Source organism: Orbicella franksi, chromosome 5 (genome assembly GCF_964199315.1).
Source record: "Orbicella franksi chromosome 5, jaOrbFran1.1, whole genome shotgun sequence".
In the NCBI taxonomy this organism is placed as follows: domain Eukaryota; kingdom Metazoa; phylum Cnidaria; class Anthozoa; order Scleractinia; family Merulinidae; genus Orbicella; species Orbicella franksi.
In genome coordinates this window covers 24,032,401-24,047,400 of record NC_138149.1, presented here as the reverse complement: position 1 = coordinate 24,047,400, position 15,000 = coordinate 24,032,401, and the positions used below count along the sequence as shown (strand labels likewise).

At 39.5% G+C, this 15,000-nt stretch overlaps 1 protein-coding gene across 3 annotated transcripts in view; it reads left to right on the top strand.

Annotated features, from left to right (window-relative positions):
• Positions 1 to 15,000, top strand: part of LOC145487082 (uncharacterized) — a 71,697-nt gene that overhangs the window by 48,849 nt on the left and 7,848 nt on the right. For 2 of the 3 annotated variants that reach the window (XM_081465800.1, XM_081465799.1), the window contains exons 13-16: positions 1,559 to 1,834; positions 8,652 to 8,750; positions 9,962 to 11,868; positions 14,854 to 14,902. In XM_081465800.1, the coding sequence (XP_081321926.1) occupies positions 1,559 to 1,834; positions 8,652 to 8,750; positions 9,962 to 11,868; positions 14,854 to 14,902 (2,331 nt within the window). The remainder of the gene's footprint in view (positions 1 to 1,558; positions 1,835 to 8,651; positions 8,751 to 9,961; positions 11,869 to 14,853; positions 14,903 to 15,000) is intronic. The other variant, XM_081465801.1, reaches the window with a different exon arrangement.

The window sequence follows — 15,000 nt, the reverse complement described above, 5'->3', positions numbered from 1 at the left end:
CATACAGCCTATCAATTTAATTTGTGATTTTCAATATGTCCTCAGTTTTTTGAGGAGGCAGCGTGGCCGAGTGGTTAGAGCGCCGGATTTGAAATCCGTAGGTCCCGGGTTCAAATCCCGTTCTGACCGCTAGCTGATGTTGTTCTCGGTAGCCCCGAGTTCAACTTCTCGGCTACGCTTGTAACTAGCCAACTGGTCTGCCTCCCGCCAGTTGGGATTCTTAACCTAGTTATGTTGTTTTGAATATTTATTTATCATTGTTTGTTTGCATTGGTCCTGAAAAGCCCCAATGGGGAGTGGCCAATTAAGTATACATACATACATACACATTGAAACGCAAACACAGTCTCTTCTTCGGTTTAGTTCTAGAAGTCCGGTCTCTTGCCATTAGTGTTTACTAGTTGAGGTTGAGCATACCGTGATCTTACAAATTTTCTAAACAGCTGGAAGAGCTGCGACGGCGCCACGCAGTTAGTAGTTTTTTTCTAAATTTATGGTTTTTCATCTTGAAATAATTTTTCAATGAGCTGGGCCTTATTATTAGAGACTAAAGCCGCTATGTAATGACCTTGTAAGATCGTAAGGCCGTGAGGTTCGGCTACTTCCGTAGATAAGGGAGTTTAAGTGAGCACGATGGCGACCCCGACGACAACGTCGATTAAAAAAATGACTTTATATTTTACCCACGAATCTCGCGATAATCTAAAGTCATTTACTTTATCATTGATAAAACTTTCACGAAACTGAATCTGAAACTGAGACACAGAGATAAACTTAAAATAAATTATAAAAAAATTAGCCGTCGTGGCTCTTCAGAGAACGCAGAATTTGGTCATTTCACGTTGTTGTTTTGCCGAGGACCGTAAAGAAATGTACCAGGAATTACAACGCACGTGCACAGCCATTGTTCTCCTAATTGATTCTTTTGTTTAGGAACGTTCCCATTGCCGTTGCCGTCGTGGTCTTCTTAAACTCCCTATTATCGTCCAATGACGTAACACATCACGGCAATTTTAATAGTTTGTCGAGTTTCTGTTCGTGGCAGGGAGGTTGGATCAATCAATCAATCAATCAATCAATCAATCAGTTAGTCAATTAATCAGTCAATCAATCAATTTAAACATTTAATATTTATACAGGTTGTGCCTAAAAGATTAATAAGCTCGATCAAAATACGGACGTGTTTCCATTCTTTACCTCAAATATGTCTTAAAGTGCGATATTTCTGAGCCACTTAATCAGGAATTTATCCTTCTGCTCGCATCCGCCTAAACGCGTTAATGTAAATCTACCCATTGAAACACAAGACCAGATGGTCTTCTTCTCAGTTGGCCTTCTGTGATGGACAAAACCGCTAAAACCGCACCTATAAGTTGACCTAATGACTCTGGCCACATGTACTCGTTTGATTCCCTATTCTTTTCATTGGTCCAATTTTCTCTTGGTCAAATTAGTCCGGAATCTTTGTAATATTGAACTTGTAGTTATTTCAGCTGATTGAGGTGATGCGATTAGGAATGACCAAAACTGTTTTTTTGTTTTTTTTTTTTAATTACAGCTGGACTCCTCGAGACACGAACGGAACCATTTTCGTCATACCACCTCCTCTACATAAAGGACGAGGTAGGAAACTGCTGGCAAGATCTTGGACAAGCACTTGGAATTAATCTAGCAGAACTTCGGAATCTAGAACGTGATTACCGAATCAACAGCGAAAGGGCTAGTGAGGTCTTGCAACTATGGATGGATAAGAATGGGAAAGATGCTACAGTGGGATGTCTTGCCTGCATCCTTATACAAATTGGACATAAAAGTATTGCAGATAAACTGCTTGGTATGTAAATGGTCTTGCTCCAGTGAAATGAGAGAGGTGGTTTCTCTAGGACGTCAGTAGTGTTTTCACTGCTTGGCCTGTTAAGGTTATAGTCAAGTGATAATCAAATGTGGCTCATAAATAAATTACCCGGGGAATACGTTAACGTCGGAACGATCACCGGCAAATGACGCAGATAGAAGGTAAAACAAAAAATCAAAGGAGACCTATGGACAAACTAGTTGATTAAGCAATGTAGAGATGAAATATGCTGGCGAACTTACAATAATTGGTCTATCATTAGGGACATTTAGATTGAACTACGAGGACGAGATTGAATATGAGTGCGATTTTCTAATTTCAAACCAGTGACGTTTCAGGGCCCTTGCTCTTTGTGATGGTTTTAGGTAGAGAGGGGAGCTCATGGGGTGAGATGAGTATGTGACGTGACTGAAATGTGGAGACTGCAAACTAAAATTGAAAAGTCGTTCTCGAACTCGACCCTGTACTCGTATCCAAATCTCAAGTCCCCTAGACTATTAAAACAAGCTGGGTTCGTAGGCTTTGTTCGCTGGCTTTTGTTGCACAAATATTACAAAGACATGCGTCCAGGACAGCTAGGGTGGAAAAATGGCAGCTGAACATGGAGTGGTAAAGTAATTCCTCCCCCCCCCCCCCCCCCCCAGCCTAGATCTTGATGTTGATGTTTGTTTGATCTTTCGCATTGCATTTCTCTCAAAACTATAGGTAAAGGTTTGTTATAGGACAGCACTTCTTTTCCAATGTGGAAGCGCTTGTCTCTATATACATTGCACCTAAAATATATCAAAATAAGTAGCCTCTGTTGCAAGCATTTTCAGTGTTGAAAGTGAAGATTGATCATCGCAGTAAATTTTCCAATTTAAGCAGCCTGAAAAAAATCAGGGCTTCGAACCCCAACCTCCATACATTGGGAGCGAGGTCAATTAATTGAGTTCATATCTTCCTGTAAGGAGTGAAATGATGTGAAGTATATATGAAATAATTCATATCTGAACTGCGGTTGTAGATGAAAGTGAAGAATGATCATCGCAGTAACCTCCGCGGAGGTCACGGGTTCGAATCACGTTAAAGCCCTGTTTTTTTTTTCAAGCTGCTTTTTTCCAATTGCTTAAATTGGAAAATTAACTACGATGATCATTCCTCAATTTCATCTACAACCGCGGTTCAAATATGAATAATTTTATATGTACTTTTTCACATCATTTTCAGTGTTGTAGACTCATAAATATGTGTTCCAAAGAGCTCACAAGGGGTTTCGTTCCCTTCGTTATTTTTTCAGTCAGGAAGCAAAAGTGTAAACATAAGACAGGTAAAATCATTTACGCTTATCAAAATCAATTATTTGAGAATTTCTTTTCAAGTTTATGTGCATTTTACATCCCACTCAGAGTTCATAGATCAATGTACTAAAATAAGCAAGACAAATATAGGAAAATAATTTTAAACTAAACTTAACTCGATATCGGTTGAACGTGGATAACTCAACATGAAAATCTTAATTAAGTTCTATGAAAATAACAAACTAAATAAACTGCAAAGCCGTGAACAAAGATCCTGCTTGATTAAACATTAGATCTCACAGGAGATCTAATCAGCCAAACTTGAAAAGTAAAATGACGAGAACTCAAAGACTACTGACACAAGGCTGACACAACGTGGTATATTTGAAACAATGTTTCTGCTGGTCAGACCAGCCTTCTTCAGGTTAGATGTTAATTACTTATAAGAATGAAATCACAATGTTATATAATGGTGCCGATGCTTGTCCTGTTTTCAATAGCTGTTTCGTTCATTAAGAACTGTTCGTTTCGCTCATATAAGTTTATAATTCGAACATCTGAAGTCAACTCCATTTCAATTTAGCGAAACCGGTCCTGTAAAAGCTGCAAAATCATCAATTCGTGCTGGCATGATGAACGCTTCCAATAGTAATCGCGCAAAAACGATAGCGAGGCTTGCGCTGACTGTGCGGTTACTATTCCAATATGGCGTAGCGCTCGGCTACTATTCCAACATGATGTTGGGCTCGGGCACTCTCGTTTGGGCCGACTAATTACGAACATTATCTACACCTGAGTGAGTGAGTGAGTGGGTGGGTGAGAGACACATCTGCATATCGGAGTCCCCGCAACAGAGCCGTTTCTACGCTTCGCGTATTCACGAGTTTAAAACACGAAAGAAATGCTTGTCAAGTGCGCGGACCGTGAATCCACCAACTTCTCACCCCAAATACTAAGGTCTACTTGACTGATCGCGCCATTGGAATTAGCAGTATTTTGGGGGTGCAAAAGGGAAGCCGCAATATTATTTTTAGATAACTGTTGTCTAAAACTAATATCTCGAGATCTCACTTATTTGTCGTATAAATTATGACGCCAAAAAATGGAGTCTAATAGTTCAGTGGCATCATCATCTCGATTCAAATAATATTTGTTTTTTCTCGCTTACATTCAATAAGAATTTGTTTTCAGCCCTACTTCCTTTGAACTGAATAGCTTCGGTGAGATCGTTCAACCGAAAGAGCTACAAGATCGCATTCTGTATGCAATTTACTACGGTCTTTCCAGACTACGTTGCAAATACTTCAGTGGTATAGAAACTGAAGACCAATTTAAGTGAAAAGGTGATATCCGAGGAACGTTATCAGAAAAGAAGAAGAACACGTGGACCTTGAATTTTTCTTAAATAATAAAATAGTTTTATTCGAAGACAATTAAGAGGGTACGAAAAAGATGTGTTGATTTGTGTTCATGCTGAAACTCGCGGTGAACGGATTTTCTTGAAAACAGTTCAATTTAATCTGCATTTATTATTTTGATTGCTAATGAATCCTTTACGTAAATCTAGATATGTGCCTGTGTATTTTATCTGTAAATTTTGCAGCGCACGAAAGTGCGATGATCTAATCTTTTTAATGTTTTGTCGTATAAATTATCCACGGGAACGGAGTCAATAATATGTAAACAAAGACGTGATCATGGAAAAGTGCATCCTAAAAGGAAATAACACGTGTGATTACGTGAATAAAAACGATACGGTGACTGCCTGAACAAAATCATCAGTGTTACAAATATAGATCAGTAGAGAGAGTTCCAGGAATAGTTTGTTTGACAAATAAGACATTGAATAAGAATCTCCGCGTTTCGATAGCAAGTGATGTCGATTCCACTCAGCCATATTCTTCAATGTGTTTGGGATCTTGTCGGGTTTGCATCACTTAAAGAAACGTTGCTTCTTTCTTCATCACATGATCCACTGTAAATATTCGAAAAATACTTTTCTCAGCTCCTCTCTATATCCTACCGGAAGCAAACCATTTTCAGCTTTAATGGGGACTACTTCAGGCGAATCGCTGTTTTATTCATACTCGCGTTTATCAGAGCTTCAAGATGGGCTTCGTGTCGATTACAAACTTAATTTTGAATGCGTGAGCAAGGAGCTATACGCTATTTTATACGCTCTATTACGCTAGATTGAGAACGAGAAGATGATCAGTCACTTTCTTGTGAACTTTCTTGTTCTCCTCCAATCCCACCATCCCCACCAGTGGCTTTCTCTTTCCTGCATCGGCCTCACCTCAGCCTAACATCGACCGTACAGCGACATCACGTTAGGCTCACATTGGCCTGATAGCGGTTTGACATCGGCCCAACGTAGGCCTCACCAACGTCTCTACCTTGGTCATCGGTCTAATTAAAGTGGCTATGAGCCACTTAACTTGGAAAATGGATCGTCTGTAAACAGTGACAGTTTTGAGGTTACTGACTTGAGGTTTTAATCCATAGGTTAAGTTAGAGTTCAAGCCCACTGGCAAAACGCAGCGGTAAGAGAACACGCATGGAGATGTATAACACCTTTAAAAGCATTTATGAAGTTATTGGTGATCCTCGTCCGAGACAATATAAAGAAAGTACGGCTTCTTCTCCAACCAGCAAAGCAAGTATATTCGGATTCTCATTCTCACTCCTATTTTTTTCGCTCTTTATTTTCCCAGGCGATACTGATCTGTATTTTTTGTTTTCGTTTCTTTGTTACCTTTTGAGAGATCTTAGAAATTCCAACATAGAGCCATAATACCACAGGGACAGCACCGCGTCTCGTCCGCTCGACAAAGTGAAGCCCTGTTCGGCGGGGTTCCTTCTTAGATGGGTTACCAAATACCAATACCCCGTATTGTAATACATGTAACTTCCTTTTTTTGTTCTTTTTTTTTTTTTTTTTTCCAACGCGATATTAGTGACTGTGGAACTCCCAGTCTTGTGTAAGGTCTCTTTTTTTTCTCTATTTATCAACTATCTTGGTCAAATCATTTTGCCGTGTCCGTATTCTTCTTTGAAGTATTTATTTACAACACTATATAACTAATAACGAAACGCGCCGTGCGAATAATCCTCAATTTTCTTCTTTGATGATCGTCGAAAACTTTAACCAAGGCTTGAAGCATAATTCAAAAATTCATACAGCTCATCAGTTTCGTAATTTTCAATATCTCCTCAGTTTTCGGCAATCGGGTACGGTTAAACCTGTATGAGCTCGGATACCTTCGGGAAATGAGCTATTTAAATAATTAGCTTCTTTATATAAAAACGTTTGTGCGAAAATCTATTCAATGTAGATCATTTCTGCGGTAAAATATCAAGTACTTGCGCCAGAAATTCAAAGAACAGGGACTTTAAGATACGCTACGACGAGGTTCTACCACGGCTACTTTGGCCGTGAGGAACTAGGCTGACAACGGTGTTTTACCCGCCAAACTCAAATGATTAAGATTTTGCTGTGCGGCAAGGGATGTGCAGTCTATACGTGTCTTTACAAAAACGACTACTGTCAAGGAAACCAGAGATTATTCTACTTTCATACGAAATAGGCTTGATAAATGACAATAATTTCCTTCTCCTGTATCCGTCTTACATCTCCCAGAACTCAGATTTGAAATTTTAGCACTTGATAGAACCGCCTGTAATTCCAACCACAAAACAAAATATAAATTCTGATACAAAAAAGCTCGATTTCAACACGGACAGGTTGTTCGTACAACGATTACGTGATAAGCCCGAAAATACAAAACTTTCGATTATAATAAGATACATTTTGAAGAGTAATAAGCAATTATTGCTCAGATTAGTACATACGAAGCTTTGTTATCTGCGGCTGTTCGGCCCGATACTAATATGACTGAATTGATCATCTCGCGTTAGGTGTTAAAATCGTTCAAATTTTCTGTACAAATGACAAAGAAACAATGATCTTAGAGCTGATTTTTATGATTGAGAACTTTATCTTCAAACTAAGCTGTTCAAACAGTGAAAAAAGCGTTAAAATGAGAAGTAAACAGCAGGCTTATACTCACCTAGTGAAGAGTACGTGAAACCAGGCACTTTCCCGTGGTAGAAAGCAAGGCTACGGCGGGAAAGCCGTACTGGTACGCGCGTCATGACGTCACCGGAAGTGATCTTCACTATCTGCCGCCGTACTACAGCCTAGCCGTACCATATCTTAAAGTCCCTAATAACTAACTTGACACGGTGCAATCGACTGTAAAACCGCCTTGGACAGCGCGATGTTCGCAACCCAGGGGGATTCCTAGATAAAAAGGTCGGGGATGCCTGTCGTCTCGGGTGCAAATCAAGAATTCTGGTCTCACTAAGGGTGTTGATGACGTAACGTCACAATTCTTCGCTGTCTAAGCATCTGTTAGGGAGCAATCGAGGAAATAATAATAAGAGAAACGCTCTTATTTGTTTTCCGCTGAGCTCTCGAGCACGGGAGTCGGGTGTACAAGTGCGCTCGGGATCCTTTCTTGAACAATGGCTAGTAATCGAACCTATTCCATTTAAAGTGCTATCTTCTAGGGGTCTAATGAAGCTCGAGCAACGTCCACATTAGTCTTCATTAGGAGTTAAATTCAAATTTTCCGACGAACATCCCTAACCTTTTCATACGGGAATTCCACCCCCGGGTTCCAAATGTCTAACAGGAAGTGACCCAGCGAAAATCCGATCGAGTGTCAGCCACCTTAAACTTTCGGTTGTCGTGAATAATTTGCTCTTGTGGTAAGAGAGACTATGAACTTTCTTATAGGTTTCTGAAACGTAATGCGGTGAAAGTATAGGATTCCAGCTGAAATAAGTTCGTAGAACTTTGTTAACAACGCAATTTATAAGCTGATTAACTGCGTAATGGTACCTTGGACGAAGAAAGAACTTTTATTTGGAAAACACAAACACGTCCTAGCTCGTCAAGTAGACCAACACGCCTATTTTCATGCCTTTTTGGTACATTCTTATTAGGCTTTTTTGTAACGTCATAACTCTTACTTGTTAAGATATGCTACCCATAAATTAAGAAATTCCCCTCGCATTTTATTTACGAGCCGCATTTGACTAGTACTTGACCAGAACACTTTAACAGGTCGAAAATGTGCAGACAAAGTCTGACAATCTCTATCGTAAAATTGCAAATTACCAAACAGCATAGAACTAGCGTGCAAAAGAGTATATTCCTATTTTTATCTGAGCTGGAAAGACTTTAAGGGTAAAGTTCATTTTGATGAAAGTGAACTGTCTTTTTGTCATTGATATTAATTGCTTTCAAAAGAATTAAGCTACTCGGTGTCTCTTTTGATCAACATTCTGTACTGAGCCCAGTTAAGGAATTTGACTTTTGACTGTACGACCCAATAAAAATTCGATTTTCTTGTGTTTAAGAATTTAAGACTCCATTCTAAGTAAGTTTTTAGCGTCTGTGCGTGTCATTTTAATTACTTGGTTGTTTCTTTTCCTAATGATTTGCCTAGATAAAAAGATTAGGCAGCAATGGGAACCGGAAGGAGAACAGTCTGAGAAACCGTGTGAACAAGAAGAAAAACAGTCTGAGTCACTGAGTGAAGGAGAAGGTGAGCAGTCTAAGCAGCCTAGTGAACGGGAAACAACAGACGAGACTTTTAACTTGCTAGCAGGAGGTAAATTAGCTTTTGGAAAGCACTATTTCTGCAGTCTCGGCAGATGACTGACGGTACAAATAGGATAGTTGTCACCTTCAGACCCGGCAAATTCGCCCCCAAAATTTAAAAACTAACGCTATGTCAAAGCAGTGTTTGTATTGATGGCTATAACAACTTCAAATATTTTTCAGAGCAAATCAAGTGTTTAATTCAAACCAAAATGGATTACTATTCGATGAAAAAATTACAGTCCTCTCCAAAGTGAGCGAGAAAAATGTTCCAATGAAATGACCAATATCAAGCAAATGGTTGCTAAAAGGGTGCAAAAATAGGAAGTAAACACGTGCATCTCTTAAAAAATTGTTTAGGTGAGAGGAGGGGAGGGTAGAATTGGTGAGTTAAGATTTGGGACATTTGTAGCATACAAAATGGAGGGGGACTAACAGACTGATATTTAGCAATGCAATCTTTTAAAATCTAATCTTTACCCCTTTTTTTATAAGCAGCAGTTGGTGGCTAGTAACGCATACCGCATACCCAGGTTGACCTCCCTCAAAATGCTTGTTAAAGTCCTAAATCACACATCTTCAAAGGTTGAACTTTCAGCATTGCAATTGCTAAAAAGTAGAATGGTTAGGCTCGTTTTCAAGGTTATTTGATTTTTTTTCCTAGCGTTTGAAAAGCTTTCAGTTGAACGGGTAGAAATTTTCCAATTGCCATTTATGCATAGTTCATGAGGCGAAACTGGTCTTTTTGGATTCTTCAAAATTTCTCGAAAACTATAAAGTTTTAGAAAGTGACAATGGCGTATTGGAAGATGGTTCCATAAAAGTGTTCTTCAGACAAAGTATAACGATTTTTGGCTTTTTTTTTAGCCTAGCTAGGTATTCCTATATTTCCAGATAGTAACTCTTAGGCTGGATAAATGCTAATCTTTGTTCCGCTTTGTGGTTAATAAGCAGTGAGCTAGTCAATTTTGCCCCTTTCCATTCTTGCCATGCTCAAAACAAGGCCTTTAATAGCTTTGATTAATGCGAGCTCTAAAAAAAAATAATTTGACACATTTCCAAAATTTATAGTTGTTGTATTTTTTTGGACCTAAATTGCAGTATACCACTTTTACAGAGACTGTCACTTAAGTTTGCGTTTTTCTTTCCTTATAGCACCACCAGAGATTTTTGCTCGGGGACCCCTGACCATCCAGACTTACCAGAAAGCCCTTTTAGAAGGAAAAGTCAGTATAAAAAGACTGCCAATCATGTTGATTGGGCACTGTCAGTCAGGAAAAACGAGTTTAAAAAGGTCACTAAGAGAAGAACGGTTCGATCCAGAGGAACCCAGAACTACAGGGATCGAGGTGCATACTTCCTATTGCAAAGTGTTAGCAGATGTTTGGAAAGTAGGGGAAAACAACCAAACAGCGGATTCAGAGCCCCGACCAATTGCTGACAGTGGCAAAGACGAAGAAGAAATCCATTCAGTTTTGTGGGATTTTGGCGGGGAATCAGTTTATTACATCACCCATCCGCTCTTCCTCGCAACACGAGGAATATATTGTTTGGTCTACAACTTAAGTCAAGATCCAGCTGAAGCCGTCGGTGAAAGGAGTAAGAGGAATTATTTGGAAGACTGGATGTTTCTGGTTTCTAACCTGGTTTCACGAGAAGAACCCAAGGAGACACCTGCATCTGAGATGTTACCAGGGAAATTAACTCCTCCTGTGTTCCTCGTTTGTACTCACACTGACGAACCTTACAGAAGTGTACAGCCTAAAGAGCTAGCTCAAGAGATCATTGAGTCATTAGAGACAACACTCCATGGTCAGCGTTTTTTTGATGTGTTTATGGTTAACAATTCAAAGTCAGGAAGTGAACAAGAGTGTCCAGAAGTCATCCGCCTGAAAAACGAAATAATTAATGTTGCTAAGGAACTGCCACAAATGAAAGAAGTGATTCCAATTAAGTGGTTGCAGTATGAGAAGGCTGTTGCCGCGAAGATTGAAGATGGCTTCGAGTGGATTTCGCTTGACGATTCCAGAAGTATTGCTCTTGACATATGCGGAATTTCTAGTGACGAAGAATTTTTGGCATTATTGAATTTCTTGCATGACCAAAGAATTTTAATTCATTTTAATGACACTCCAGAGTTGAACAAAATAGTGATCTTGGATCTACAGTGGTTGACAGATGTTTTCAAGAAGGTTCTCGCCATTACGTCTCATGAAAGAAGGGAGAGGAAATCCATGAAACTGTCATGGCGAAAGCTTGAGACAACGGGAATCTTGGACAATAAACTCTTACGGCATGTGTGGCTCCCCTTGTTTGATGGCCGAGACACCTGGAAGAGTCTCATCGCCATTATGGAGAAACTCTGCTTATTATGTCCGCGGTCGTCATCAGCGGAGAGCGAGTCACACAGGAATTATCTTGTACCTTCCATGCTGATGTTCCCACCACCAAAAGAAGATGTCGCTGAGTTGATTGCATGTACAAGCATACCATCGCTTTTTGTGAAGTTTGAATCTGGGCAGGTGCCCCCTAGCTTATTTCCTCGTCTGGTGCTTATGTTCTTTCAGTGGTGCACCAAGGAATGGCTTTACCAATCGGAACCAGAGTTACATCGAAATTTTGCAGGGTTCCACAGCTACCCAACTGAAGGCTGTTCTGTAATCCTCCTCTGTCATTCCTCTCTCATTGAAGTTGTTCTCCCCATGGAAGATAGTGGGAATCATCCATCTTCAGAGCCGAGCCACAACTCCTTTCAGGTAAATACGGCTCGCATCGTGCACCGACAACTAGGATTGATGCTTGAATGCATGCGCAAGGAGTTTCAGTGGTTGAATAACATGGCTTATGAGATGTTAGTATGCTGTCCAGTCTGTTGTAAGCAAGGATCTGAAAACCATTGTCACCAACACACGATACCTGGTTGCAAGCAAGAGGAGTGCCTTCATTTGTGGTCAGAGAGTCAATGCAAAGATCCCATCACATGCACCAAGTCTGCAGTTGATGGAAATTACAGGATTCCGGTCACGTTCTTTGCACCTTGGTTCAAATTTGTAGACGAACAGGTAAAATGATGTACGTTATACTAATATATAAAGTTGTTATGAAGTGGACTGGATGCATTGACTCCCGACATCATACACGCGGTGAGAGTGTTTCAGGTGGTTTACAAAAGTCCCAGATCAACTCTTAATGACTTTCATCGCGCTAAGGTAATTGACAAAGACGATTATCGTGTGCGGAAAACTCTCGAGTCATGGCACACTGCCATGACTAATGAGGCGGACAATAATTTTAAACCACTGTCAGGACAGTAGGCTATTTTTTTTTGTAATTAGTCTCTTTTTATTATCCAAATTAACGTTTGTTGTCACCATTCTCAATCATGCATTTTTATTCTGTATTTTTTCACACTTTTCGTCGTATATATTCATTCATTCGCGTCTTTTGGTCATTAGTCAAAGGCTGTAGGTTGGCAGTCGAAAGATTTTTTCAGCCAGAGAACCTTTTCTTAAGAGCACCTTTTTTTGCGACCAAGTGAGAGATGGTACTTGGTCCAAAAAAATTTCTCACTTCATAGTTCGCTCAAGAAATACCCCATGATAAACTGTTATCTTTTTTTCTTAGATATACTTATATTTTCCCGAAAATTCGAAAAAATTGTACAAGATGCCGACCACTTCAAAAATGGTGGAGACTAGTGCGCCGAGTATCAACACAAGAACATTGCTCCTGAAAAGTGCAAAAGCAAGTTCACTTTTCTTCTTTTTGTTTATTTGTGTGGGAGGAATTGGCAAATTATTCAAGCCAAAAAAAAAAACAGGATTTTTTGTCTACTTTTGAATTCACGGTGCGTGTTTAAAAATCACCAATAATTTTATGATTTTAAAACCTTATTTTGGAGCATTTTTTCAAGACACGTTTTCCCTATGCGAAATAACTCCGAATCACTTGAGATTAAAGTTGCGATTAGAGGAAATGTTCTTTTCAAGGATATAAAGATAAGTTTGGGGCTTTTGATTACTGCACAGAAAATGCAGGCTCTATTTCGGGAAAATCGCTACCTCGAGGTGTCAACAACTGCAATTAATCGAATTCGAGTTTCTGTTGTCGAAACCAAAATTCCAAGCAAAACTTATCCTATTCAATAAAAATCAATATTATAAGCTCACCTTGTAAATTCAGTGGCTGTAGATGGGGTTTTATCCCTATTTTCTGTTCAAAATAATCATCTTCTAAAGCTTCCGTTTAACATTGTTCACCGAACGAATAACCGATCTAAACAGTACCTGGATGGCTCTTGTAGAAACATCGCAATTCTTGAGAGTCTCAAACATTTCGTAGCTTCTATCCTTCTATAACGTACAAGTGAACTTGTAAACAAGTAAATTCTAATCATCTTAGTGGCCGAAACGAGCAAAATCACCGAGTCCCGTGCTAACATATTCGAAACATGTATTGTTTGTACGTCACGCAATGACATGTCACACGCCTTTTAAGGAAGGCCGAGTAAATGGAACTTTGAAGGGTGCTATATTTTACGGAAAAGCAAATAGTTTGGTTTCGTTAAAAATAAATACCTACTGCTTTTGATATAGAATACTTGAAGCAAATCCTTGACCGAAAGGCTAAAAGGAAAGACGAAGGATCAAGGAGGAAAGACCGACTGAGAAGGAGGCAAGAAGACCGAACAATTACAAAACCAAACAAAACAAATTAACAAACAAACAAACAAAGTAGAAAACGTTAAGTATAGACAAACGTAAACTTTTCATTGGAACAGGAACGTAGCAATTAAAAAAAAATTGAAACGAAAAACGGGAGCGTTTAACACAAAAGAAAACCAAATCGTTATCAGTCCTAATGATATGATGAGCTTCACGACATTCCAAATTTCTTTAACAAACAGATAGTCACTGAGTTTTGTACACCGGCGGAGTTGAGGTTGTGCTGCCAGACTGAACGCATATGCAATGGTAATTAACTGTTCTTTACAGATAATAGTTGGGAGACAGTGCTCCCAAGATAAAAGAGGTCGAGCAAAAGTGAAAGGTGCTCTTATACTCCCATTACTTTCATGTGGAAAAGACATCTCCGTACACGCTCAAACTGATGCGCCGGCATCAATATTCACTACCCTTGATGATATTTCGAGGATGACTATCTGTCCTGCTCATCGCTCCATACCCATAAAGGAAAGAAAAAGGAAACCCATGAATTGATTTTCTCATGGTTATCATGGCTAGCGGTATTTCTCGTGGGCGCGTACGCGCGACGACGGCGACGGAGTCGCGCAAGATGCCGGCCATACTCCAGCTAATAGGTTGACAGAGACATGTACCCTGTGGTTTGTAGCGTCCTTATTTGATATTCGACATCCATGTTATGGTCAATTGGTCAAAACAAGGTATCCGCTGACCAGTATCACGTAACCATATCAAGTGCTTGTTTTCGATTAGAGCGCGGGCTCATGTCACTTTAACTTGTTGATAACAGGGCGGGTTGTTAGGAAGACGGTTAACTCTAGACAAGGATCATAAAAGTTCACCGAAGTATTATTTTTTCTTGTACACAAATGTTTTTCACTGCTTTTGTTTTGTGTATTTTGAGGACCTTAAGGTTATTCAAACTTATAACTGAACACATAAACGGAAAACCTTACCGTAAAGTTACAAAACTCAAATCGAAATTCACACTTATCCTGGGTTAGCTTAATCGGGCTTTGATGAACCCAGCCCTGGAGCTCCGCATTTAGGCTTGGCTTAATCTATATCTTATTGATGTTTAAACGTTATCGAGCTAAAACGTTGTTTTAAATCATGATTATTGTGCTCTCGCGCTCACACCAGAAAACACCTCTCTTACTGTCAAACGATATGCTATTAAAGCTGGCGTGTTTAAATCAGTAGCACCGCAGAAAGTATGATAATAGCACACGTACTCTCTGCCGGATTAAGGCTTTTAACACAAGACCTTGAGAACAAATAAGGTTCGACACAATATACAACCACATCCTAATGTGTCGGTACATTTGTTTTTATTTTTTAAAGCAGATAGCTATTGATGGACGTGATGGACGAGCTGTGCCTTGTAAGAAGGGTAAGCTTCAGTATTACTCTTTCTTAGAAAGATTATTGATAATCCTACTGTTGCTACTACATTTTTAACTTGGAAAATAAGATTTTCCAGAGGTTCGG